General features: G+C 35.3%; 1 protein-coding gene across 5 annotated transcripts in view; it reads left to right on the forward strand.

The window, feature by feature from the left end:
- The window catches only part of hyd (E3 ubiquitin-protein ligase hyd), a 680,323-nt gene that overhangs the window by 152,661 nt on the left and 501,949 nt on the right, over positions 1–25,713 (forward strand). For all 5 annotated transcript variants that reach the window (XM_090411567.1, XM_090411569.1, XM_090411568.1 and 2 more), the window contains 2 exons: positions 4,685–4,953; positions 21,301–21,409. In XM_090411567.1, coding sequence (XP_090267693.1) covers positions 4,685–4,953; positions 21,301–21,409 — 378 coding nt within the window. The remainder of the gene's footprint in view (positions 1–4,684; positions 4,954–21,300; positions 21,410–25,713) is intronic.

The following is a 25,713-nucleotide window of genomic DNA, read 5'->3' on the forward strand; positions in this document are numbered from 1 at the left end:
ATACATTTATGGAAAATATTCTCCATAGGATTGTTGCAGTTATTAGAGCGAAAGAAGATCCTACATCTTATTATGGTGGGTGGCATGACTGTTTGTTCTTCACACTATGGTGTCCATTGACTTCTTTCCAAGCAGTGTATGTGCACATATTTCAAAGGTAATTTAAAAAATAGACTGGTACTTAATGGTCAAGGTTGGATAACTGGGAGGAGACCTCCACATAACCTTTTAAGAAATGTGGATAGCTGAATAGGGCTTCTAACCTAATGTTGACTGCACACCTTCTCATGTTGGGTAAAATCACAGTTTTTAGATGACACATTGAATTCAGAGTTCCAGGCATTGATTGAAACATGAATGTGCACAAAAACATTCAGAACCGAGGCTCATAACCCCTTTTTAGTATCTACCTGGATACTGAATAAACAAGTATGAGATGGCAATTTGGGATTTAGCTTGACCAAATTTTATTCTTAATGGCTTAAACCAAAATGTAAAATGATTCTACAACACTGTAGACTTTCATTCCAGCAGCAGCAATATCGTCTGGTTAAACAAGGATCCCATTGTTCTTGCCAGGAAATCAGTGCAATTAGCAAAAATTCAGCAACATATCCCAACTCAGCTGCATTCAAGATTGGCACAATCAACACAACAGATATCAATGGAAAAGAAATGGAATTAATAGAACTGGATAAGTACCAGATTGGCATAGTAGGTGTTACTGAAAACAAAGAAAAAAAAAACAGGTGAGACCTTTCTAAATGCTAGATATATGAGGGTAATCTTGAATGGCTGGCAATATCAATTAGTGATGTGGGCAAATATCAGAATGAAGAACTGGACAATGTGCCTATGGTCCCATAGAAGGTTCTGTTAGGAAGTAGAAGAATTTTTTAAAGTCACTAGAGAAGGCACCTAACACAATGAAAGGAAAAATTTATCCTTGTTGGAGATTTAAACAGCAGAGTGTGAAATGATTACCAGACATGCAGAAATGTTCTGACAAAATTTGGAGAAAATCACAAAGCTAAATTATTATTAGCTTTGTGATTTTCTGTCTGCTGGATGTCTGTTCAGCACATGCTAGTTATTACCAACACCATGTTCTACCATAAAAAAAAAAAAAAAAAAAAAAGGTGCACAAATTCACATAGAGAGAAAATGCAAGAAATAAGAAAAGAAAAATCTCATTAACTGTGTTATTGTTGGTAGTGATTCTTTCCCTCTGGTTCAGGAAATGAGTATGCAGAAGAATTGAAATTCAAAGTATCACCATTTAGTTTTGAGTAAGATAAATGGAATTTCTTATTGAAAAGAAGAGTATATAAGAAAGTTTTAAAAGGAATCAAATTCAAGCAGCTTTCAGATTTGAAATGTAGACTCAAATATGCAAATATTATTCAAGAAAAAAAATTAAACAGTATGAAAAGAACCAAACCTTAGATTCAATGGCAACTCTGAAGAAAACATTGATGGATTCAGCCAGAGAGGATTTGGTGATGTGTCCTCAGAATAGAAAAAATCAGAACTTCATGATAGACTCTGGAAATTCTGGCTTCACTGCATAATTCTGAGGCCTGGTCAGAGGGTTCTGATTGTGAGAATTTCAGAAGCATTTCCCTACTGAACGTTCCTGATAAGATTTAGAGTAAGGAAAAGAAGAAAGCGTATAGAAAACTCTTGTAAGTATTAAAGTACAAGTTCAGCTTGTGCTGTGAGAGAATACATGAGAAAAAATGTAAGAAAGTGAAGTACTGTTTACTTGACAAAGAACATAGAAAATAAATGTCAGGAATATGATAAAATAGTCTGGAGGTTGTTCAGAAAGCCTAGAAATGGAGGAAAGAGTACTGTAAAAGGAATCAGAGATGCTAATGACTTGAAAACTGAAGATACTGATGTTCTAGATGTATGGAATAATTTGAATGGTTGCTAAACAAACAGCCAGTGACTGCACAGTGTTAGAAAACACCAAAAGGAATGCAATCAGGAATACATATCATCGCCACTATGCTAAACTAATGAATGTTGATTTAGCTACTCTTCAGGGGAAAAAAAAAACATTCATTCTTGAATTCAAAATCATCTTGAAGTTTTGGAATTTACTGCTTTAATTATTACCACTTTAGTACTCCTTTTATCCAATTGAGATAAATTTTTGAACATCAGTCATAGATAATTAATAGATAAACGTTTATTTAATATGAAAATGCATTTTTTTTACATTCACTGGGTTAACATGGTGGCGACGATATCAACTCTTGAAGTAGGAAAAATCATCATCAAATGAAATCTGAAATCTGGAAAGGTAGCTGAAGTAGATGATATTTGACCAGCAATGCTCAAATGTGTAGGTACAGAAGTTTTGCACTGGCTTCACTGCGTAATTCTGAGGTCTGGTCAGAGGGTTCTGATTGTGAGAATTTCAGAAGCATTTCCCTACTGGATGTTCCTGATAAGATTCAGGCTAAATAAAGGTTGTCAACAGATAAGATTTGAAAACAAACATGATGTCCAGATTTTCGTTTTCAGACAAGTTGAGAAATCATGAGAATGATTTTTAAAAACTCAAATCAATTGGCTTTTTTTTTTTTAAATTAAAATTTTTGGTATTCAAACTCTGATTTATGTGCTGAGGTTATTATTTTAGTGTGACAGCCATGCCCACAAGTATCATGTGTGCATGGTGCATTTTTTAAGCTGAGAGTGTGGGTGGACTACTTGTATTTTTCCATTGAAAAACAAACCAGTACCATTGTGTTCTTGGCATTATTTTTGAACAAAAGTGAGGAAAATGTGTTTTTTTAGAAAACCACTTCTGTGTAAAATAGCCATTTATTTACTTAAGTATAAAGAGCTAATAAGCTTCATTTCGGCAATGAAAACATTACTTAAATTAAGGGGATATTAAATCCCACATAGTTTTAAAACCGAATAAGAAACTCAAAGATTGGAATCAGAGAGTTTCTTGCCGAATATAGTAAAACTATAAAGTATCGGCGACACTAGCGTTAGCCAATGCAAGTGACCCTAGTACGTAGTACAATACCGGACGACTCGTTGCAAAGGTGGGGAAGTTCAGATCGCTATTCTTAGGTATTTTCCATAATGTAAAAACACATTTCCTAGGAAATGTATGCTGTTATTACATTATGGAGGGAGGTCACTACCCAGACCGGTTTCAGCCTTTTTTGAGGCTTCATCAGTGAGTAGCTAGACCAAAACCGCTAGACCAAAAGTTTTTGGTCTAGCTACTCACTGATGAAGCCTCAAAAAAGGCTGAAACCGGTCTGGGTAGTGACCTCCCTCCATAATGTAATAACAGCATACATTTCCTAGGAAATGTATGCTGTTATTACATTATGGAAAATACCTAAGAATAGCGATCTGAACTTCCCCACCTTTGCAACGAGTCGTCCGGTATTGTACTACGTTACTAGGGTCACTTGCATTGGCTAACGCTAGTGTCGCCGATACTTTATAGTTTTACTATATTCGGCAAGAAACTCTCTGATTCCAGTCTTTGAGTTTCTTATTCGGTTTAAAACTATGTGGGATTTAATATCCCCTTAATTTAAGCCATTTATTTAGTTATCTACAGAGAACTTGGTGAAAAGAAAGCATGCCAGTGGAGCAGATGATAATAATAATAATAATAATGAACATAAAGGTGTGTAATTATCAGAGTGAACGACAAGTCAGAGAGAGAGATGATCACTACTCAAAATTGCTATATGAAAAAGTTATTTAGCCAGAATTTCTTAGTGTGAAAGAGGAAGAACAGCTATGTGAACTAAAGTGTGATCGTACTTTGAAGATTAAATTCAATGAAGTGCCATTTGATGTATTTTGGAATCTCAGTAAGAAGAGAAATCTTATGATTTTTTCAAAGGCAATGACTATATTACTGCAGCTTTCCATTTCTTATCTCTGTGAACAAGCATTTTTTCATGTCTGACAAATATTAAGAGTAAAGCAAGAAATTGTTTATACTGAAAGTTGTTATTTGGTCCTTTTCATTAAAATTGAAACAAACTATTTGATTTTTAAGACCATGGAATTGTTACAATGATAAAGTTATTTAGCCAGATTTTCTTATGTTTTTTCATGTCTGACAAATATTAAGAGTAAAAAATGCATGCACTCCAATTTGTCTGTTTTTAAACCCTTACTTCATTCTTTTGTTTTTTTTTTGCATTTAATACTAGCATTACCTTCCTAGTCTTGACAAAGCTAGACAGTCTACTAGTGAAACTAGTAGACTATTTGTATAAATGTTTATTAAATCCATGTTCTTAAAAATCAAATAGTTTGTTTAAATTTCAAGAAATTGTTTATTAACTGTTGACAGAGAGTTGTGAGTGTGTTTATCAACAATTAGGCCAAATATTCAAAACTTCTGCAAGAAGAGACAGTTTTATGAATACGCCTTTATTTTGGAGTTAGAATTAGGTTAGAATCATTTGGCTTACAATTAGATTATAGAATCTGTTTTTGTATGAATTTATGAATTATGTAAATTGAGTGTCCCTGAGTGTATGAAAAAATATTGCCATAGTAGGAAAGTGTGGGAATCACTAGTTTGGGCTGTGTATTGTAATTTATGTTTGCCCTGTTTTTAATGTTTCTTTTAATATTTTTCATTTTCGATTAAAGATAATCTTTTTTTTTTTTTAAATAGAATTCTAGTATCTTTCACCCGAAAACAATACCGTTATCTTTGGTTGGAGAGAAAATTACCTTATTGGCTGCAGCAGGTGTAAGAGCTGGTGTTGTTACTGAGAATGGAAAGGTAGCAACATGGATAGATGAAACCTTGAATGCGGTATCATCAAAACTGGAACATTCTGCTCAAGCATTTCCAGAATTTCATCAGGACAAAATTCAATCTCTTTATGTATGCTCACTTTATACATGTGTACGTTTGGAATCTGGAGCTATATATTGGTGGTATGTTTTTAAAAACCTATTTATATTAATGAAAAATTAATATTCATTAATATTAAAACATGTTCTACAAGTCTAATCAAAAAAGTGTTATTACAGATGTTGCAAATGAATTATTTCACTCTCAGCTTGTTTGTATGTGTGACTATCATAATGTTGAAGATTCTAATGTATGTTCTTTTGACAGGTTAGAATTTATGTAACTTTACTGTAAATACAATTAATTATAAAAGAATACTCACTTTTTTACCATTGGCATTATGAGTACTGACATAACAAGAAATAGCACTGAATGTGTTCAGGCCACACTTCTCCAACTGTTAGAATAAAAGTTTACTTTTGCTTTAGAATGTCTAATACATTACGCTTGCACATCAGTTGAGATCATTGTTTTGGAAGCAGTTCGTGCATATTTTAGTGTAATCAAGCTCCATAACATTGCAAAGTTTAATTATTGAGTTCCAAACATCATGCAGCTTTAGGTTTCAGTTTTCTTTTGGGCATTCCTTGATAAGACACCTGTCATAGCATTAATTAGATTTCAGTGAATCTAAGGAACTTGGCATCACAGAAACCTTATAGGACTTGTTGTCTGAGGCCCACTAACTCTTTTTCATGGAAGAAGTATTGGTAGGCCCACCAATACTTCTTCCATGAAAAAGAGTTAGTGGGCCTCAGACAACAAGTCCTATAAGGTTTCTGTGATTTTTTTGATTATCTTTGTCTGTTTTTTTTATCCTGCAAAACAAATAACTGGCTAGAAGAATGCACACAGTTAACAGACATAATTACACTGACCCCATAGTCTTAGTTGCTTTGGCTGTCATTCTAAAACAGCAACCCACCAACCCAGACAGTGCCTCTTATCCCTTTCATTAAACTCATTCACTTATTGCACTTGCAACTTTCAAGCAATCCATTCCACCCCATTCTCTGTTTGCAAAATAAAATATCTTTTATTTCTAAACACCTGTGCTAGCTACATTCTTAATCATTATTTTTTCAGGGATGACCACCTCTCTCTTTTTCCATTCTACTTTCCTGCTGTATATTGAAAATTTTCTTCTACATTTATCCTATAAGCTCCATTCTTCTTTGCTAGCATCTATATCGTTCCTGAATTTGTTATATATGTTGTACTTATTGATACTATTTCAGGGTACTTGAGGAAAGTAGGATTGTTTAAGTTTCTCATCATCAATAACAAACTGGTTATTTTCATCTTAGTTGCCATTTCTACATACTTTTAAATACCTCCTCCCTCCACATGGGGCACCTGTACAGGGTACAGGAGACATCCTAATCACAGTACTGGCATTTTTCATCTTCTCTACTTTGCTTTTCTTCCCATATTCTCCACTTTACTTTTGAGTCTTTTCTGCTTTCCTGTATTCCAGACTGCTACCATCCAACGCTGTTTGCTGGGGGGAGAAAGGAAGCCCGATAGTCTTGTACTACTTTAGCTTCTGCCTTGGCAGAATGGGCAGTCCTGCTGGATAGGCTAGACATGAACAACAAGTTAATGGACTCGCCTGCAAGGATCATCAGCATTTCAATAAGTCGCCTACTCCTCGGTGTTCAGACTGGGCCCAAAGCTTGCTGAGATAGCATCCAGGATAATCCTGCTGTTTCACTTCCAAGCTCATTTATTGCTGGCTGAATCCATGTGTTGCTCCATGGGGGTGATTACTTTTTTGCCCCAGACTGAAAATCCCTTGAACATAAATTTTTCATCCTCAAATTTTTCAGAGGCCCTCACAAGGTCCCAACTAAGTACTTTAGATACATCATTTTATAACAGAAGAAACAAAAAGCATGTGGTACCAGTGTTTCTCATCCTCCATGCAACAGGTGAAAAGCCAATTGGAAAAATGTCACCTTTTTTATTCAAATGGGTTTAGAAGGACTGACAAGTTTTCCCAAAACAGTTAAGAAACTACATTCTAGTATTCCTGGGGAAATGTCAATAGGCAGAATTCCAGTTATGGTAACACCTCATAAAACATTAAACTTCTTTCAAGATAAGATTCGGAATTGAATTTCTTTGATGGTCCAGATAAGGAAATACATTCATAGCTTAAAGATCAGGGAGTGAGAAGTATGAGTCACATCTTTATATATGCTGGTGGTTGCCTGATTCTGACTAGGAACACCATCCTTCCTTTTGATACATCTAAACCTCCAATACCTGTAAAAGCAGGTTATTTCAGCTGTCCTGCTAAGCTATATATCCCCAATCCTCTAAATGCTTTAAATTTCAGAAATATGAGTGCCCAGACTGCCTTTCATGGCTCTATTACCTATGTCTGATGTGGCATAAAGGACATTATAATAAATCTTGCTTAGCAAAAAAAGTGAAATGTGTCAACTGTCAGGGAGATTATCCAGCCTATTTCCATGGATGTTAGTAGTGAATGAAAAAGAAATAGAAAAGATTAAAACAGAACAAAATACATTATATCAGGATGCAAAAAGGAAGTTAGCAGCTTGTCCTGAAATTCTCTTATGCTAAGAAGGTGACAGTTAACAAAATATCAACAGTAATTCAACTCTTGTATGTCTGTTCCACCATCTAAGACTTTATTTTTTCCAAGATTTCATCCAAGATTGCTTTTTACTCTGATGTCTAATGTAATGTGCTTAACACGAGCATCTTTAAAAGCAATGAGATATGATGTATCTAGAAAATACGAGGGAGGTCTGAAAAGTTCTCGGCCTAACAACGAAAAAACGAATTTATAATTTCAAAATTATTTTTATTTTTCAACATAATCTCCCTTAAGACTGATACATATTCCAGCGATGCTCCACTGCCATTATCCTGTCCCTGTAGTGGTTCTCAGTAAGATCTGCAAAATACCCCTCTACAGCTGCAATTACCTCTTGATTCGAAAAAAAACACTGATTGGTGAGGAAGAGTTTTTGTTTTGGGAAAAGATAGAAGTCAGAGAGTGCCAAATCTGATGAATAGGGTGGATGTTCCAACAATTCATAGTGCAGATCCCTTAATTTTCCCATTGCCAAAACACGTTTATGGGCAGGTGCATTCATCATCATCAAATTTTTGATATATACCCTCAAGAGGTATACAGGATATGATATACTATATGAAAAATTACATCATTACTAACTTCCTATCTACAATTTTCCTCCAAATCACTATCAACAGTTACCTGTCAAGACTCCAACATTATCAGATCTTATATTTCTATCTTCTAAGGCACTTTTTACTGTATCAATTCCACCTATATCTTGGTTTTCCTCTGGGTCTTTTTCCTGCCAACTTGGCAAAGAACACTTGTTTTGCTAATCTTTCCTCTCCCATTCTGTTTAAGTGATGATACCACCTGAGATTAGGTCTGCTAATGGATTCCGGGATGCAGACAATATCAAGTTCTTTCCTAATATCCTCGTTTTTAATATGATGTTGCTATTGATGCCATCTGTTCATGCCCCTAACCTTTCTCAGGACTCCCATAGCCGCTGTCTCTAGTCTTTGGTCAAGTGTTTTATTTCTGACCCAGCTCTCAGATCCATAAGTTAAAATTGGCTTGTATACAGCTAATTTAGTGTTCCGACTAATTTCTCTCTTATTCGAATTTATTCAGTTGACTTCCATACCAGTTTTGTTGATTCTGTTGTTTATTTCCATATTTAATTTACCATCTTCACTAAAAATCGTGCCTAAGTAGCTGAAATGTTTTACTTGTTCTATAGGTTCTTCATTCACAATGCAGTTGATATTTTCAATGTTTCTTTTTATTTTCATTGTCTTTGTCTTTTTAATGCTGATTTTCATACCATATCTATTGCTGGTAATTAGTTTACGGAATTAATTATCTATTACATATCTATTGCAAAAGTTATTCACTTTAGTCAGGGAATCTTACAGACTTGTAGCGGATTTATTTAGAAGTATAACATCATCCGTATAAATCAAAGAGCTGACATTAACATTTCCATTTTGATTTCAGGTTTAATACCACTTTCCTTCATAATGTGCTCCATATAGATAATGAATAACAGATGGGATAATGTACATCCTTGACTGACACCAGATTTAACATTAAACCACCTTCCTGTGCTTCCTTCAATTCTAAATGCTGATTTACAACTCAAATAAAGACTAAGTATTGCTGCTTGATATAATGTCACATTGACACCATATATGACTGTAACGTTTCGAATAGCTTCTCTTGACTCCTTGTCATATGCCTTTTCCAGATCTACAAAACTTAAATGCATATCTTTGTTATATTCCCATGATTTCTCAACTATCTATTGTAAAGTGAAAATCTGAACCTGACAGCCTCTATTTGGCCTGAATCCAGCTTATTCTTCACGAAGCTTCTCTTTCAGAATCCTTCTCAACCGTTTCTTGCATATATCTTACCAGGCATTTGTGCGGTAACGTGTTGCCAACGAGAAAAAAAGACAGCGTGATAGCTGACAGTCCAGGGTTATTAAAAATGGAGCGCTACACAAAAGAACAACGCATTTTCATTGTTGAGCAATATTTTAAAAATAATGAAGGTTTGGCAGCTACAGTTCGCAATTTTAATACAAAATATGGTCAGAATAGTGATTTAACTTCATCAACCGTGAAAAGATTAATTAAAAAATTCAAGGAAACTGGATCAATTAGTGATCTTATACACTCTGGCCTTCCTTCAACAAGTCGTTGAACAGAAAACATCAAAGTAGTTCGTGAGAGTGTTGCTGAGAGTCCAGGAACATCAATTCGGCACCGCGGTCTTGAATTGGGCATTTCGAGAAGCTCTCTACAGCATATTCTCACGAAAGATATGTATCTTTATGCTTACAAAGTTCAATTGACTCAAGAACTGAAGCCTACTGACCACACACAGCGAAGAGAGTTCGTTGAATGGATTATGGAACAACAACAAGTGGATGCTTATTTTTCGAACAAAATCATCTTCAGCGATGAGGCTCATTTTCATCTTGATAGCTTTGTTAATCGACAAAATTGTCGCATTTGGGGTTCAGAAAATCCACGAGTGATTGTTGAGAAACAAATGCATCCACAACGTGTCACTGTTTGGTGTGGATTTTGGGCTGGAGGCATCATTGGTCCAGTCTTCTTCGAAAATGCGTGGTAAGGCAATAACAGTTAATGGTGCTCGCTATCGCGACATGATAATCCAGTTTTTTGTGCCTAAATTGCAAGATATGGATGTGGACGAAGTGGTTTCAACAAGACGGTGCCACATGCCATACAGCCCGAGAAACAATTCAATTACTGCATGAGTCATTTTCTGGTCGTGTAATTTCCCATTTTTGGTGATCAGAATTGGCCGCCTAGATCATGTGACTTAACGCCGTTGGACTTTTTTCGTTGGGGTTTTTTGAAGTCTAAGGTTTATGCCAACAAGCCCACGACCACCCACGCCTTGAAGGAGGAAATTGAGCGCTGTATCAACGAAATTCAGCCACATTTATGCAAAACGGTAATGGAAAATTTCGACAAAAGAGTGCGTATGTGCCAGCAAAGCCGTGGAGGCCATTTACCCGATATACTATTCCATGCATAACCCTATACTGTATACTTTATGAATCAATAAGAAATTACAATTTTTAATTAAAAATCTGTGTTTTCTATCAAAATTACTTCTTGCATGAATTTTGGGACACCCTTTATATGTGTACTATGAGAGCTCTACTCCAATAATCTGGAATTCATACCTCTGTATAGGCTTTCTGAACTATGCAGTGCAGCCATTGTAAGATTTTTATACCTCCATATTTGAGCATTTCTGGTCGAATATCCTCTACTCCTGCTGCCTTTCTACATTTCTGACTTTTGATGGCTTTTTCTACTTCAAGTATGGATTGTATTCATGACTACATGTCTGGTCAATGTTTTTTTACCACTGTGCTGTCATCACTGCTTGTTCCATTTAGAAATTTTTCAAAGTAATTACTCCATACTTCAAGGATATCTTTTTCCCCTGTTTTCATGTCATATTTATCATCTCTAATTCCTTTTACAGCATGCTTTCCTCCATTTCTGAGATTCTTCAACCTCCAAAATATCTTGCCACCTTGATATTTATTTTCTATGTTCTTAACAAAGTCCTCCCATGACTTGTTTAGTTAGTTTTACACAGTGTTAAGCTTCCTTACATTTCTCTCTGTACTCTCTAAGAGTACAAGCTGACTTATTTGCCAGGAACTTTTGATATGCTTTCTTCTTTTCCTGTACTGCCTCTTGAATTTCTTGTGTCCACCATGGAGTTCTCATTTTTCTATCCTTGCAGACAACTTCACCACATGCCTCTCTGGCTGAATCAATCAGGGTTTTCTTCAAGGCTTGCCACTGAATCTCCAAGGTTTGGTTCCTTTTCTCAAACTCTTTCATTTTTTCTTCAATAATCTTTTTGTATTTTAGTCTACAGTTCACATTTGAGAGCTGCTCAACTTTTATTTGCTTTCGAACTTCCTTGCATGCTCTTCTTTTCAATATGAAATTCAATTTTATTCTGCTCAAGACTAAATGTTGATCACTTCCAATTTCAAATCCTCTGTACACCGTGGTGTCCTGCACCAGGGAGAAGAAATCACTATCAACAATAACGTAGTCAGTGAGACTTTTCTTATTCCTTGCCTCTTCTCTCCATGTGAATTTGTGCACATTTTTGTGTTGGAACATTGGGCAGGTGAATTGTCCCGATGAAAGATGATGTTTTTTCTTCTGCAACTTGGTCTTTTCTCACGAATTTTTTCGTCTAGTCTGATTAAAATATAGGAATAATATTCCCTGGTTATTGTTTTACCCTTTTGAAGATAATTAATAAACAAAAATCCCTTTTGCATCCCAAAACATCGATGCCATGACCTTTCCTGTTGATGGAACTGACTTTCTCTTCTTTGGCACTGAACAATCGGCTTCTGTTCACAGTTTTGATTGCTGTTTGGATTCTGGTGTGTAATGGTGAATACAAGTCTCCTCCATAGTAATAAATCGACGCACAGAATCAGTTTTATTCTTGTTAAAATGCTTCAAGCACTGTTCAGAGATTTTCATTCGAGTGCGTTTTTGATCTGCTGTGAGCAATTCTTCATGCAAAATATATCCTACACATTCTTTTGTAATGCCTATAGACTCAGCAATTTCATGCACTTTGACTTGCCGTTCATCCAATACCATATCATGCATTTGATCAATGATTTCTGATGTTGTTACAATTTTTGGACATCTTTCACATGGATCATCTTCAAGGCTGGTACAGCCACGTTCAAACTCAGCAGCCCATTTCGTAATTGTTGAAAACGAAGGAGAAGAGTGCCCATAAAGTTTTATGGACTTCGAATGAATTTCTTTTGGTGTTAAACCTTATTTTACAAAGAATTTTATAACCACACAATATCAATTTTATCCATTTCAAGTGATACAGACAACACTTTTGCCTCAGACTGCTGTATAAAAATACTACTTGATAGAATGTCTTGCCGTTTCACACGGATGCTTATGACAGATGTACCAACTTAGACAGAAAAACATGCCAATAGTGTTGTCATCTATGGTTGAGGCCAAGAACTTTTTCAGACCATCCTTGTACCTTAATTTTATGATAATAGTGCTTCTGTGCAGCACACAGAAGTCTCACGACGTAATGTTTCAATCAATTCCAAAAATGAATCATTTGGATGAAAACTCAGTTGTGCAGAAAATTATAGCAAGGATATGACTGAAATAATCCACTAGTCTGTGGTCTTTAGACTGGTCAAGTGTTTGTTTTATTTCTAACCCATCACTCAGGATCCATAAGTTAAAATTGGTTTGAACACTGTCTTGTATACAGCTAATTTAGTGTATTGACTATTTTCTCTCTTATTCCATAAAAATTTATTCAGTTGACTTCCTCCCATACTGGCTTTATTGATTCTGTTGCCTGTTTCCATATTTAATTTACTATCTTCACTAAAAATGATGCCTAAGTTGCTGAAATGTTTTACTTGTTCTATAAGTTCTCCATTCATATTGCAGTTTATTTATTTTTTCTAAGTTGGTACATCTGTCATAAGCATCCATGTGAGATTGCAAGTCATTCTATCAAGTAGTTTGTTTCATACAGCTGTCTGAGGCAAAAGCGTTGTTTGTATCCCTTGAAATGGATAAAATTGAGTATCATGCAGTTATAAAATCCTTCATACCATATATTACAACAGTTATTCAATTTAGTCAGGGAATCTCACAAACTTGTACTGGATTTATTTAGTAGTACATCATCTGCATAAAAGAAAGAGCTAAGGTTAACATCTTCAATTTTGATATCGGGTTCTACCACTTTCCTTCATGTCTGACACCAGATTTAACATTAAACCATCTTCTTGTCCGTTCTTTAATTCTAACTGCTTACAACTCAAATAAAGACTAAATATTGCTTGATATAATGCTTCATTGACACCATACAACTGTACCGTTTTGAATGGCTTTTCTCTTTGCAATATGTCATATGCCTTTTCCAGATCTACAAAACTTAAATACAGATTTTTGTTATGTTCCCATGATTTCTCAATTATTTGTCGTAAAGTGAAAAGTATGATCCTGATAGCCCCTATTTTCCTGAATCCATTTTGTTCTTCACTAAGCTTTCCTTCCACAATCCTTCTCAACAGTTTCTCAAGTGTATTTGCATTAATCTTACGACACTCAGTAGGGAAATAGCTCTGTTATTCTCATGTTCAATTTTATTTCCTTTTTTTTTTTTATATGCGGGTACTGTGAGAACTTTACTTCAATCATCTGGAATTCGTCCCCCCTCTCCAGGCCTTCTGAACTATGCAGAGCAGCTACTATTAGTCTTTTTATATATATATATATATATATATATATATATATGTATATATATATATATATATATGTATCTCTGCTTAAGCATTTCTGGTCGAATATCTACTCCAGCTGCTTTACACATTTCAGGCTTATGATGTCTTTTTCTATTTCAAGTATGGATATGTATTCTTGATTTGCATGCCTGTTGAGTGTTTTTTTTTACCACTGTGCTGTCATAGTTTCCGTTAGCAATTTTTCGAAGTAATTACTACGTACATCAAGGATCTTTCACCAGTTTTCATGTCACCTTATCATCTCTCCTTCCTTTAACAGCACTCTTTCCTCCATTTCTGACTTTTATCAACATCTTTCAGAATATTTTGCCACCCTCTTGATATTTATTTTCTATGTTCTTGCCAAAGTCCTCCCATGACTTTTGTTTAGCTAGTTTTATGCAGTGTTTAGCTTTCTTACATTTGTCTCTGTATTCTCTAAGAGCACAAGCTGACTTATTTGCCAGGAAATTTTTATATGCTTTCTTCTTTTGCTTCACTGCCTCTTTAGCTTTCTGTGTCCACCATGGAGTTGTGATTTTTCTATCCTTGCAGAAAACCTCACCACATGCTTCACTGGCAGAATCAACCAATATTTTTTTCTGGATTTGCCACTGAATCTCAAAGTTTCTTTCATTTTTTCTTGAATAATGTTTTGTATATTTTAGTCTACAGTTTACATCTGATAGCTGATCATCTTTTGTTCACTTTAAAACTTTCTTACATGTTATTCTTTTCAATATGAATTTCAGTTTTATCCTGCTCAAGAGTAAATGATGATCCTTCCAATTTCAAATCTTGTGTACACTCTTGTATTCTACACTAGCAAGAAACATCACTGTCAATAATACTTTTGTCATTCCTTGCCTCTTCTCTCCATGTGAGTTTGTGCCCATTTTTATGTTGGAACATTATGTTAGTAATAACCAATCCATGTTCTGAGTAGAAATCCAACAGGTGTTTGCCATTATTATTAGCTTTTGCTCTTTTCCTCAGATTTTCCCAAAATGTTTTTGTATGCCTGACTATCATTTCCTACTCTGCTATTTAGATCCCCAACAAGGACCAACTTTTCCTTTTTCATTGAATCAATTGCTTTCTCTAAAACCTCAAAAAATTCCTCCACTTCTGTCTTAGTAGAACCTTCTGTGGAACTACAGGCACAAATAAGTATCATTGTCCAGTTCTCCACTCTGATATTTGCTCACATCACTTACTTGAGATTGCCTGCCATTCAAGAAGATTAGCCTCGTATTTTGTGTTGAATGCTATGACTACTTTTCCTTGATTGTTATTGCCTAAATATAACATTTTGTATTTATTGCTCAGAAAGATCTCACCAGTTTTTGTCTTTTTTGTTTCAGTCACCCCTATTATGTCAATCTGGTACTTATCTAATTTCTCAGCTAGCTCCATTTCTTTGCCATTCAGACTTCTTATGTTGATAGTACCGATCTTGAACTCTGGCGATGTTGAGTTGGGTGTGTTTCAAGATTTTTTATAGTAACTGACTTTTTGCTGTTCGCCCTGGTTCCTTGGCAAAAAGAACTGGAGCTTTTTTTAACCAGACGACACCCCCAGCCAGCATGAAATTCTGTCATGCTGTACCATCATTTACCATTGTGGTTTAAGCCAGTAAGAATATAATTTGTTGTGCTGAATCCCAAATTGCCATCCCATCCTCATTCTTTCAGTATCCAGGCAGATACCTTACAGGTGAACCATGAGAAGGTGAGGATTGAATATTAGGTCAGAAGCCCTAGTTGGTTCTCCACATTCTTTTAAAGGCAATGTGGAGGTTTCTTTTCAGTTATACAGCTCTGACCTTTAAGCATTCCTGCTTTCATATATAATCAGGTCAGAGCAAGTTATTTTTGCAAGTCAGAGTGTAAATCAGTGTTGAATCTAATTTATATGATCTATTAATCAAACAACCAATGCACAAATTGTATGAGATAAAATTCAGAAAATGAAAGGTAGACATAGATCACATGTTTGTTGCAAAGTCTGTAATTTGGACATTGGAGGTAAACAGAATTGGATTCTATTTGAGTTTCTGTCCAGAGTAAGAGGTGTAGTCTGGATGACTGCTAGTGATGGTGAATGTCATTAATGTTGGTGTTAATGCCACAGATGGCAGTAAAGTGGATATGAAAGTGAGATTTTGGCATGGTTTGAATTTTGTGATTGGTTGTGTTGTGTCTTTGGTTGGCATCAGTTTATGAGGGAAATTCCTTTTTTGCTGTGTCATTGTCATTATTTTTAAGATTCATCATTCGTTAATTCATGGAAAGATAGAATGGAGATGTGCAGAGAGAGCAGATGGACTCTTGGACATCCATACAGAGACTGACTCGTCTCCTTTCCATAATGTGGCCTAGACAGCATCTCCCGAGATACGTCTCCTGGCAGAGTATACGGCCACAGGATAAGCGTCCTGAATTGTTACTAACAGGTTCAGTCCCATGCATTATCAGGTGGTCGATCTGCAGCACCACCTTTTTAACTGATGTGTTCTCGAAATAAAGGAGGTTATGGGTCTCACATTAAAAGCTTAATGGAATAAAACAACACTGAGAGGATTTAAAATCTCTAGTTCTTCCAGTATTTCATCTCAGTCACAGATACTTTCAGAGAGTACAATATAGGAATTATAACACACACACACACAAAGGAAAAACAAAACTAAGGGAACTAGATGCCCTATATGCTCAGCTGTTGACAGCCTCAGATGTAAATTTGGATCTCAAAGTATTAGTGTTTCCCATATTTTGGGAAGTTTTATATAGCCACATTTATTAAAATAAGGCTGATATTTGAGAACAGTAGTAGATTCTCATATTGATTCTATGAGCCATATCAAAAGCATGTTCTGCATAGCCATATGATCGCAGTCATGACTGCAGATATGTTTATATATTTATATACCAGGAGCTGAAAGAGGAAGGAGTTGGTCCTTAGTAGGTCAAATATGGGTAGCTAGTTTTAAGTGAGGTTTAAAAGCTGTCCAGAGGTTGCATTTCTTTAAGATTCTGGCTACTTTCTTTTATGTGCATCAGGCATGGGAAATGGAGCATTACTAATATTTTTGAGAAGAGAGGTTCTGGATTAGAGGAAGGAGTGGTTATTTTTTGATACTGTGGAAACTGTAGCCATTAGATAGAAAGATGTGGTATATGTGATTCAGATCTGCTGCAAGAGAGGTCTTATTGGAACAAAGGTTATGGCCAGTTTTTTCAGCACATAAGCCTTAATGCACGGATGGAGGTTATGTTCACTAAGAGTGTTTGGCATGACCCTGAATGGTATCAATTGCATTGCACAGAGAGGTGGAGAGGCAGAAACCGGAATCCCTGCATTGGAGACCCAACATAGCATATACCACTTCAGACCTCCAGTAAGCCAGGTGGTTGTATATCACTAGTTATTTCCTCCCAACTAGGAAAGTATCCCCGTATAGTGGGGAATATTCACTGGTTTCACCAGAGTCCCTTTTATGGAAACAGGCTCCACCTTGAGAAGGTCAGTTGAATTGAAAGGGAGAGTCCCAATCCACCTTCTGTCAGTATTTTCATGCCTTTAGATGCTTTTTCATGTTTTTCTGCTCTGCTATATATTAATATATATTTTCCAGTCTGCTTTATACCCCACTTTTTTTTTCTCTTTGTCTCTGATACTGCTTAGAATCAAATGGAAAACTGTGTTACTGCAGCAGATAACTTGGAAATCTTTTCTAAGAATCAGCAGCAGATTTGATATACCAACCTAATTTTAATAATTGTGGTTGTGTTAAACTTCCCGAACTTTGGGAAACTAATTCTTAGGTCTCCCACCCGAGGGTCTGCACTTCATAGGACTTTAGACTTTTAATATAATTTTTTTCCACTTTTTGTTTTGAGTGTGAATGTTTAATTGCTTCCCTTTTCTGTATTTATTCCATTAAGCCTAATAATGAGTGACTTCTACACAGCACAGTTGTCTTCTTCCAGTTTAATCCTGTATATGATGGAATATCCTAAGCATACTCAGCCAGTCTTGACTTGCCATAAAGATGACTGTGGAGGTACTTGATTATCTTTTTCAAGATGAATGTTAATATGTATATTTAACGGCACTGAAAATGCTGCTGTACTGATATTGATTAAGCTTTTCTTATTTTCTATGTTCTCTCTTAATGAATTTATGCTATCCTCGAGATGGAAGAAGGTAGTATTAGCAAGTATTATATTTATTTTAATGAATAAGCATATCTGAAAATTTCATTATTTGCTTTTACATATAAATTTAGTTAATTTTTATTTGTTTTTACTGTGTTTTTCTCTTAGAAAATTAGTATTTTATAGTATCTTAGTGTAAGTTTTTGCATTTTGAGTGTATTTAATGTTTTATAACATACTTTTATTAAGATATCACAGTATTAAATATAGTTTAAAATGGTGCCAAAAATGCACAAGAAATGCAATGCTAAGAAGACCAGCAAAGTCTAGAACAAAGAAGGCTTGCCCTTCTCAGGAAGATAATGAAAATGAATTGCCCTCCAAAATCATGAAGTTAAAGCAGATTATTAGACAGACAATGAGGGAATTACAGAAAATCCATCAATGTTTGAATGAACATATGGAGGAAAAGAAAATTAATCAGTAAAATAAGAAAAAACAAAGCACAGAATCAGGTAAGTTTGTAATTAATGAAAATCAGGTAGGTAACTTTGATAGTAAAAAGAAGGATATTATCTGAGTTGAGTGGGATATAACTTCAAAAATTAAAAATATAGCGCATGCAATTCAAAAACAGAAAAGAAAAAGTAAACAAGATCATCATTGTAGTAGGTACTAATGCCTTAACTAGCAATAAGTTCAGTATCAGAGAGGATATGAAAGGCTTGTTGGAAGAAGCAAGAGCGAAGAGGGAGAAAGTGAAAATCGTAAGTATATTACACCTTGATATGATAAAAATTAATTAAGAAGAAATTAATGCATAGGTTGTGTAGAAGGAATAGATGCAAGTTTTTGGAGATGTATGGACTGATTTTGAGGGAAGACTGGATTTGTATAAGAGGGACAGCCAACACTCGGATGTGTTTGGTATCAGGAGTATTGAAAACTAATAATTGGTATGAAACCTAACACAGTCAGGGAAACTAAATTATAATGGGAGGAATGGTGAGAATCTGTGTGTAAGTGCAACAATGTTATGTAACTATGTTAATGATTGGAATGGACATTATCATGGAAATGATTCTGAGGAGAAAATGATTTAGATTTTTGTGTTCATCTGATTCAGACCCATGAAATGTGTGCTAAGAGGTCTGCATATATAAGGCATTAGAGAAGAACAGAGATCTAGTTCTCCAACTGTGTTGCACAGACTGCAGACAAGAGTATCAGAAACAAAGGAGTAGAGTTTGTTGCCTTGGGCAATATGTTCAGACCTCATATCGTAGGCATTAGTGAGACCTAGCTATCAGAATCACACATACTAACTGGTATTGAGTGTAAAGAATACAGTATTTTTAGGAAAGACAGACAGGATAGGAGTGGAGGTGCAGGGGGGGAGTGCATGTTGTTAATGATTTTATATTATTACATGACGCCTCCAGGGAGTCCAAAGACTCATCGAGGGAGGGCACCTCTGCTCTACAGCTCATGATATCAGATGACTTGAATCCTTTTAGTGTTGAGCCCTAATGTGGTAGTGAGTTTGAAGCTATCTGGTGTGAGATGGAATTTAAAAAGATCAAATACATAGGATGTTGTTACAGAATTGGTGGATTCGTTATTAGTGATGAAGAACTGCATCACCAAATAAAGATGACGGGCATGAAAAGAGGAATCATAATGAGAAACTTTAATTATCCAAACATTGATTGGGTAGCAATCAAATCTCACGAGAAACATGAAACTGAATTTATTGAGCTGTTACAAAACAACTTCCTCAAGCAGCATGTAACAGAAGAATAAGAAGGAATTCAAAGTCAGAGAGTGTTAGATTTGATTATAGTATAAGAGGGCATTGCAGTTAAAGACATAACTATTCTGCTTCCAAAGGTTACATTCTGTACTACAAAGCAGGAAATTATGACTAACTGAGGAGTATACTGGGTTCAGTGCAATGTATCAGTTGCTGGATGGGAAGAATATTGACAATGCATGGGAAGCATTTAAAACATACTTGATACAATATTAGAATGTGTCCTGAGAGTTCAAAGAATAAATAGGATAGGAGTGAAATGGATGTTTAATCTTATCAAGCAAGAAATTTACATGTAGAAGAAATACCATTTCATAAGGATGATGTCCGTTATGAAAAAATTATAGGCAGTAGGCCAGAAGTGTCACAACTGTGTTGTATGGAAAGCTAAGTCTGAGTGTGAAAAGAAACTGGCTCTGCAACTAAAGACAACCTCCCAAAGAATTCTGTTATTATGCAACAGTAAAAGAAAGAATGAATATGAAAGAATAACTCTTGTAAATGCACATGTCATGAGGGTAACAGATGTAGCAGAGGTTGTTCAAGTAATGAGTGCCCATCATTTTGCTGAAAGCTATCAACCTGGTGTGTGTGCAACATTGAACTCACTGCTACTTCTTCACCGGACATGTTCAACTGAATTGGCTATTCCTTTGACCAGGTTATATAATTTGAGCTTCAAAACAGGAAAGATTCTTTAGGAGTGGAAAGAATGTATGGTAATCCCATTGCACAAGGGTGGTGCAAAGATTAGAGCTTGCATTCGGAAATATGCTGACAGAGAATCTCTACTTTGCAATGGACAGCGTGGATTTACTAAGGGAAGGTTATGTTTTAGCAACTTGCTCACACACTATAATAATGTTACCATTGAGCTAGGCAAGTGGAATGGATATACCATGGTACTTTTGGATTTTGCTTAATGCATAAATTTGAGAATATGGGATTGGATATAAAATATTAGCCTGGATAAGAGGATGGCTGACTGACATATCAAAACGTTGCATGTGGGATGTTAGTCTGCAAGGTTTATTAAGGTGCATGTGCAAGCATTATGAATGAATTCAATACATATGAATGCTGGTGTGTGTGTGGGGGGGGGGGGGGGGGTATGACCTCACTCGTTGAGTCCCTGACTCCCTGGAGGCCTCTTTTAATAATAATAATAATAATTACCTATTAATAATCATAATAATTATTATTATTATCTCTAAATGTGTGTTTTCTTCACGAAACATCAACATGAGCGGTTGATATTTCGTGAAGTTGATGTTCCCTGACTCCCTGGAGGCCTCTCTTAATAATAATAACTACTTCTTAATAATCATAACAATAATAATTATTATTATATCTCAATAATAATAATAATTATTATCTCTAGATGTGTGTTTTCTTCACGAAACATCAACATGAGTGGTAATTAAATTGTCTAATCCATACTAGGTTAAAAAATATTAAAAACTTACACTTTCTAAATGAAGAATGTTTTGCTAATTACACTGTTAACATTTAAATGTCTTTCTCATATAGGGGTGTAGCACCATTTGCTCAGCGTAAGAAAGTATGGGAAAAAGTTCGTGCTAAAGCAAAGAAGCATAAGTCTGCTAATTTTTCTTCAGATATAACAACAGGAGTTCAGGTAATAATTTATCAGCAATTTATTTGGGTCGCATCAGACGTAGAATTTCAATCTTCTTCAGTACAGTGTTTATGAAATAAATCTCTTTCAGCAGTCTTTACTGAATCCATTTTGTATTGAGGAAGTGTGATTTGGAATAGGAGCTATTGTAGCTGCCCAAGACTCAATCTACGAGGGATTCAAATTTGTCTACAAATTTGATAATAGGTTTACATTGATTTAATTCTTTCATATCATTTGGTTTTCTCAAGATATTCTTGCCACCTACCATACATACACATGCACATTCCATAATTATGGCAATGCTAGTATCCCAATAGTAGCTACAACTCCATCACACAATATAAAATTCCACGATGCCCACACAATATGTGGGCATCGTAGCTACTAGAGAACACCAACTTATGCTACAATTTTAAGTTTCTGTGGTTTAGCAGTTTTGTGGGAAGTATTTGGTATTGAGACCACATTATTATGTAAATAAAGAGTTTATTTACTGTATGTAAATAAAGAGTTTATTAGAGTTTATTCAATAAAAATAAGCAAATAAAGAGTTTATTAGAGTTTATTCAATAAAAATAAGCAATTAAAACCCAGCAAGTTTTGTAAGTTGTAAGATTTACATCATCATCAGGGGTACTATTACATAAAAATGTTACACAAGCCTATAAACAATTAATTACACATATTAGATGTTTTTGATAACGTCACAACTCTAACATATAATTGATAAACCAGAATAGAAATGGTAAATTTGTTACTGTATGTGTGTTGGAACATTGTTATATCCACTAGAAACTCCACGTCACCATATGAAAAAAAAACAGGCGTTTGTGAGACTCATTGCTCTTGTGGCATTTGTTATGTTGATCAGGAGAGATCTGCATGTAAACACATAAAAGATGTTGAAAAAAGAAGGGAGCATTAATCAAGCCTGGCATTCCACACAACTGGCTGTGAAGTACTTTGGCAACAAACAAAAATGTCATTTTGATCTTAACTGTTTTACAAGAAAATTTAAAGAAGCCTCGCAAACGCTTAGGATCCCAATGCAATAAAAAATTAAGGTTTAATTTTATATGAAGTATGGTTTGCTTCCATAAAAAATATAACTGCCATGGACCTAGGATATAATATGCGTTATACCACAGAACATGATAGCAACAACTAGCAATGTCCAACATGCATACAGTAACAAATTTATGATTCATATTCTGGTTTATTAATTATGTTATAGTTGTGAAGTTAAAAATTCCTGACAGGTACCCTCAAGGGGTATCTGTCAGGAATTTGTAACTTCATGAAATATATATATAAATAAAAATATGTATAAATGTATATGTATATGTATATGTAAAAAAGGTAGAAGTGGAGGAATTTTTTGAGGCTTTAGAAAAAGGAAAAGTTGGTCCTTGTTGGGGATCTAAATAGCAGAGTAGGAAATGATTGTGAGACATACAAAAATATTTTGGGAAAATTTGGAGAAAAGAGCAAAGCTAATAACAATGGCAAATATCTGTTGGATTTCTGCTCAGGACATGGACTTGTTATTACTAACACCATGTTCCAACATAAAAATGTGCACAAATTCACATGGAGAGAAGAGGCTAGGAATAAGAAAAGTCTCATTGACTATGTTATTGTTGATAGTGATGTTTTCTCCCTGGTGCAGTACACCAGAGTGTACAGAGGATTTGAAATTGGAAGTGATCACTATTTAGTCTTGAGCAGGATAAAATTGAATTTCATATTGAAAAGAAAAACATGTAAGAAAGTTTTAAAGCGAATAAAAGTTGAGCAGCTCTCAGATGTGAACTGTAGACTAAAATACACAAAGATTATTGAAGAAAAAATGAAAGAGTTTGAGAACAGGAATCAAACCTTGGAGATTCAGTGGCATACTCTGAAGAAAACATTGATTGATTCTGCCAGAGAGGCATGTGGTGAGGTTGTGTGCAAGGATAAAAAAATCAGAACTCCCTGGTGGACACAGGAAGTTAAAGAGGCAGTGAAGGAAAAGAAGAAAGCATATCAAAAGTTCCTGCCAAATAAGTCAGCTTTTACTCTTACAGAATACAGAGACAAATGTAAGAAAGCTAAACAGTGTGTAAAACTAGCTAAACAAAAGTCATGGGAGGACTTTGGCAAGAATATAGAAAATAAATATCAAGAAGGTGGCAAAATATTCTGGAGGTTGTTGAAGAAGCTTAGGAATGGAGGAAAGAGTGCTGTAAAAGGAATTAGAGATGATAAAGGTGACATGAAAACAGGAGAAAAAGATATCCTTGAAGTATGGAGTAATTACTTTGAAAAACTGCTAAATGAAACAAGCAGTGATGACAGCACAGTGATAAAAAAAACACTGACCAGGCATGCAGTCAGGATTACATATCCATACTTGAAGTAGAAAAAGCCATCAAAGGCTTGAAATGTGGAAAGGCAGCAGGAGTAGATGATATTCGACCAGAAATGCTGAAGCATGGTGGTATAAGAGTCTTACAGTGGCTGCACTGCATAGTTCAGAAAGCCTGGACAGAGGGATGAATTCCTGATGATTGGAGTAGAGCTCTCATAGTACCCATACATAAAAAGGGAAATAAAACTGAATGTGAGAATTACAGAGGTATTTCCCTACTGAGTGTTCCTGGCAAGATCTATGCAAGTATACTTGAGAAACGGTTGAGAAGAATTGTGGAAGAAATGCTTGGTGAAGAACATGCTGGATTCAGGCCAAATAGAGGCTGTCAGGATCAGATCTTCACTTTACGACAAATAGTCGAGAAAGCATGGGAATATAACAAAGATCTGTATTTAAGTTTTGTCGATTTGGAAAAGGCATATGACAAGGTGCCAAGAGAGAAGCTATTCAATACGCTGCAGTTATATGATGTCAATGGGGCATTATATCAAGCAATACTTAGTCTTTATTTGAGTTGTAAGTCAGCAGTTAGAATTGAAGGAAGTACAGGAAGATGGTTTAATGTTAAATCTGGTGTGAGACAAGGATGTACATTATCCCCTCTGTTATTCATTATCTATATGGATCACATTATGAAGGAATGTGGTATTAAACCTGATATCAAAATTGGAGATGTTAATGTCAGCTCTTTGCTTTATGCGGATGATGTTATACTTCTAAATAAATCCGCTACAAGTCTGCAAGATTCTCTGACTAAATTGAATAGCTGTTGTAATAGATATGGTATGAAGGTCAGCAATAAAAAGACAAAGACAATGAAAATAGGCAGAATCATTGAAAATGTCAACTGTGTTGTGAATGGAGAACCTGTGGAACAAGTAAAACATTTCAGCTATTTAGGCACGATTTTTACTGAAGATGGTAAATTAAATATAGAAATAGACAACAGAATCAGCAAAGCTGGTATGGTGGGAAGTCAATTGAATAAATTCATATGGAATAAAAAAGAAATTAGTCGGAACACTAAATTAGCTGTATACAAGACAGTGTTCAAACCAGTTTTAACTTATGGATCTGAGAGCTGTGTCAGAAGTAAAACACTTGACCAAAGACTAGATACCGCAGATATGAGAGTCCTGAGAAAGATTAGAGGCGTGAACAGATGGCATCAATGGCAATATCATATTAAAAATGAGGATATTAGGAAAGAACTTGACATTGTCAGCATCCAGGAATGTGTTAGCAGAGCTAATCTCAGGTGGTATGGTCACTTAAATAGAATGGGATAGGAAAGATTAGCAAAACAAGTGTTCTCTGCCAGGTTGGCAGGAAAACGACCCAGAGGAAGACCAAGATATAGGTGGATTGATGCGGTACAAAGTGCCTTAGACGATAGAAATATAAGATCTGATAATGTTGGAGTCTTGACAAGTAACAGACTGATTTGGAGGAAAATTGTAGATAGGAAGTTAGTAATGATGTAACTTTTTCATGTAATACTGTCATATCCTGTACACCCCTTGAGGGTACATGGCAGGAATTTGATGATGATGATGATAAAAATATGTAATATTAAATAAAAATATATAATGGATAAAAATCCCTATGGCTCTTCCTTTAGTAATTAGGCATCTCCAATGATTACAACCCTGATTTCATCAAAAAACACAATTTCCTTTCTTCCTTATAACCACTTTCCCATACATGGTATTGGTATGTATGTGTGAACCTGTTATTCAAAAATAAAATAAAATCCACGATGTGGTCTAACTGGACTCGACATAACATCTATCATCTTCATGGGTACTATGTTATCCTTCAGTGTTTATTCATACTCTTTTGTGAGGGTGCGGCGATTGTCAATGATTACCAAGATATAGCAGTG

The sequence above is a fragment of the Typopeltis vanoorti genome, chromosome 21, assembly GCF_054136105.1.
Source record: "Typopeltis vanoorti isolate ZY-2024b chromosome 21, IOZ_Tvanoo_1.0, whole genome shotgun sequence".
Taxonomy (NCBI): Eukaryota; Metazoa; Arthropoda; class Arachnida; order Uropygi; family Thelyphonidae; genus Typopeltis; species Typopeltis vanoorti.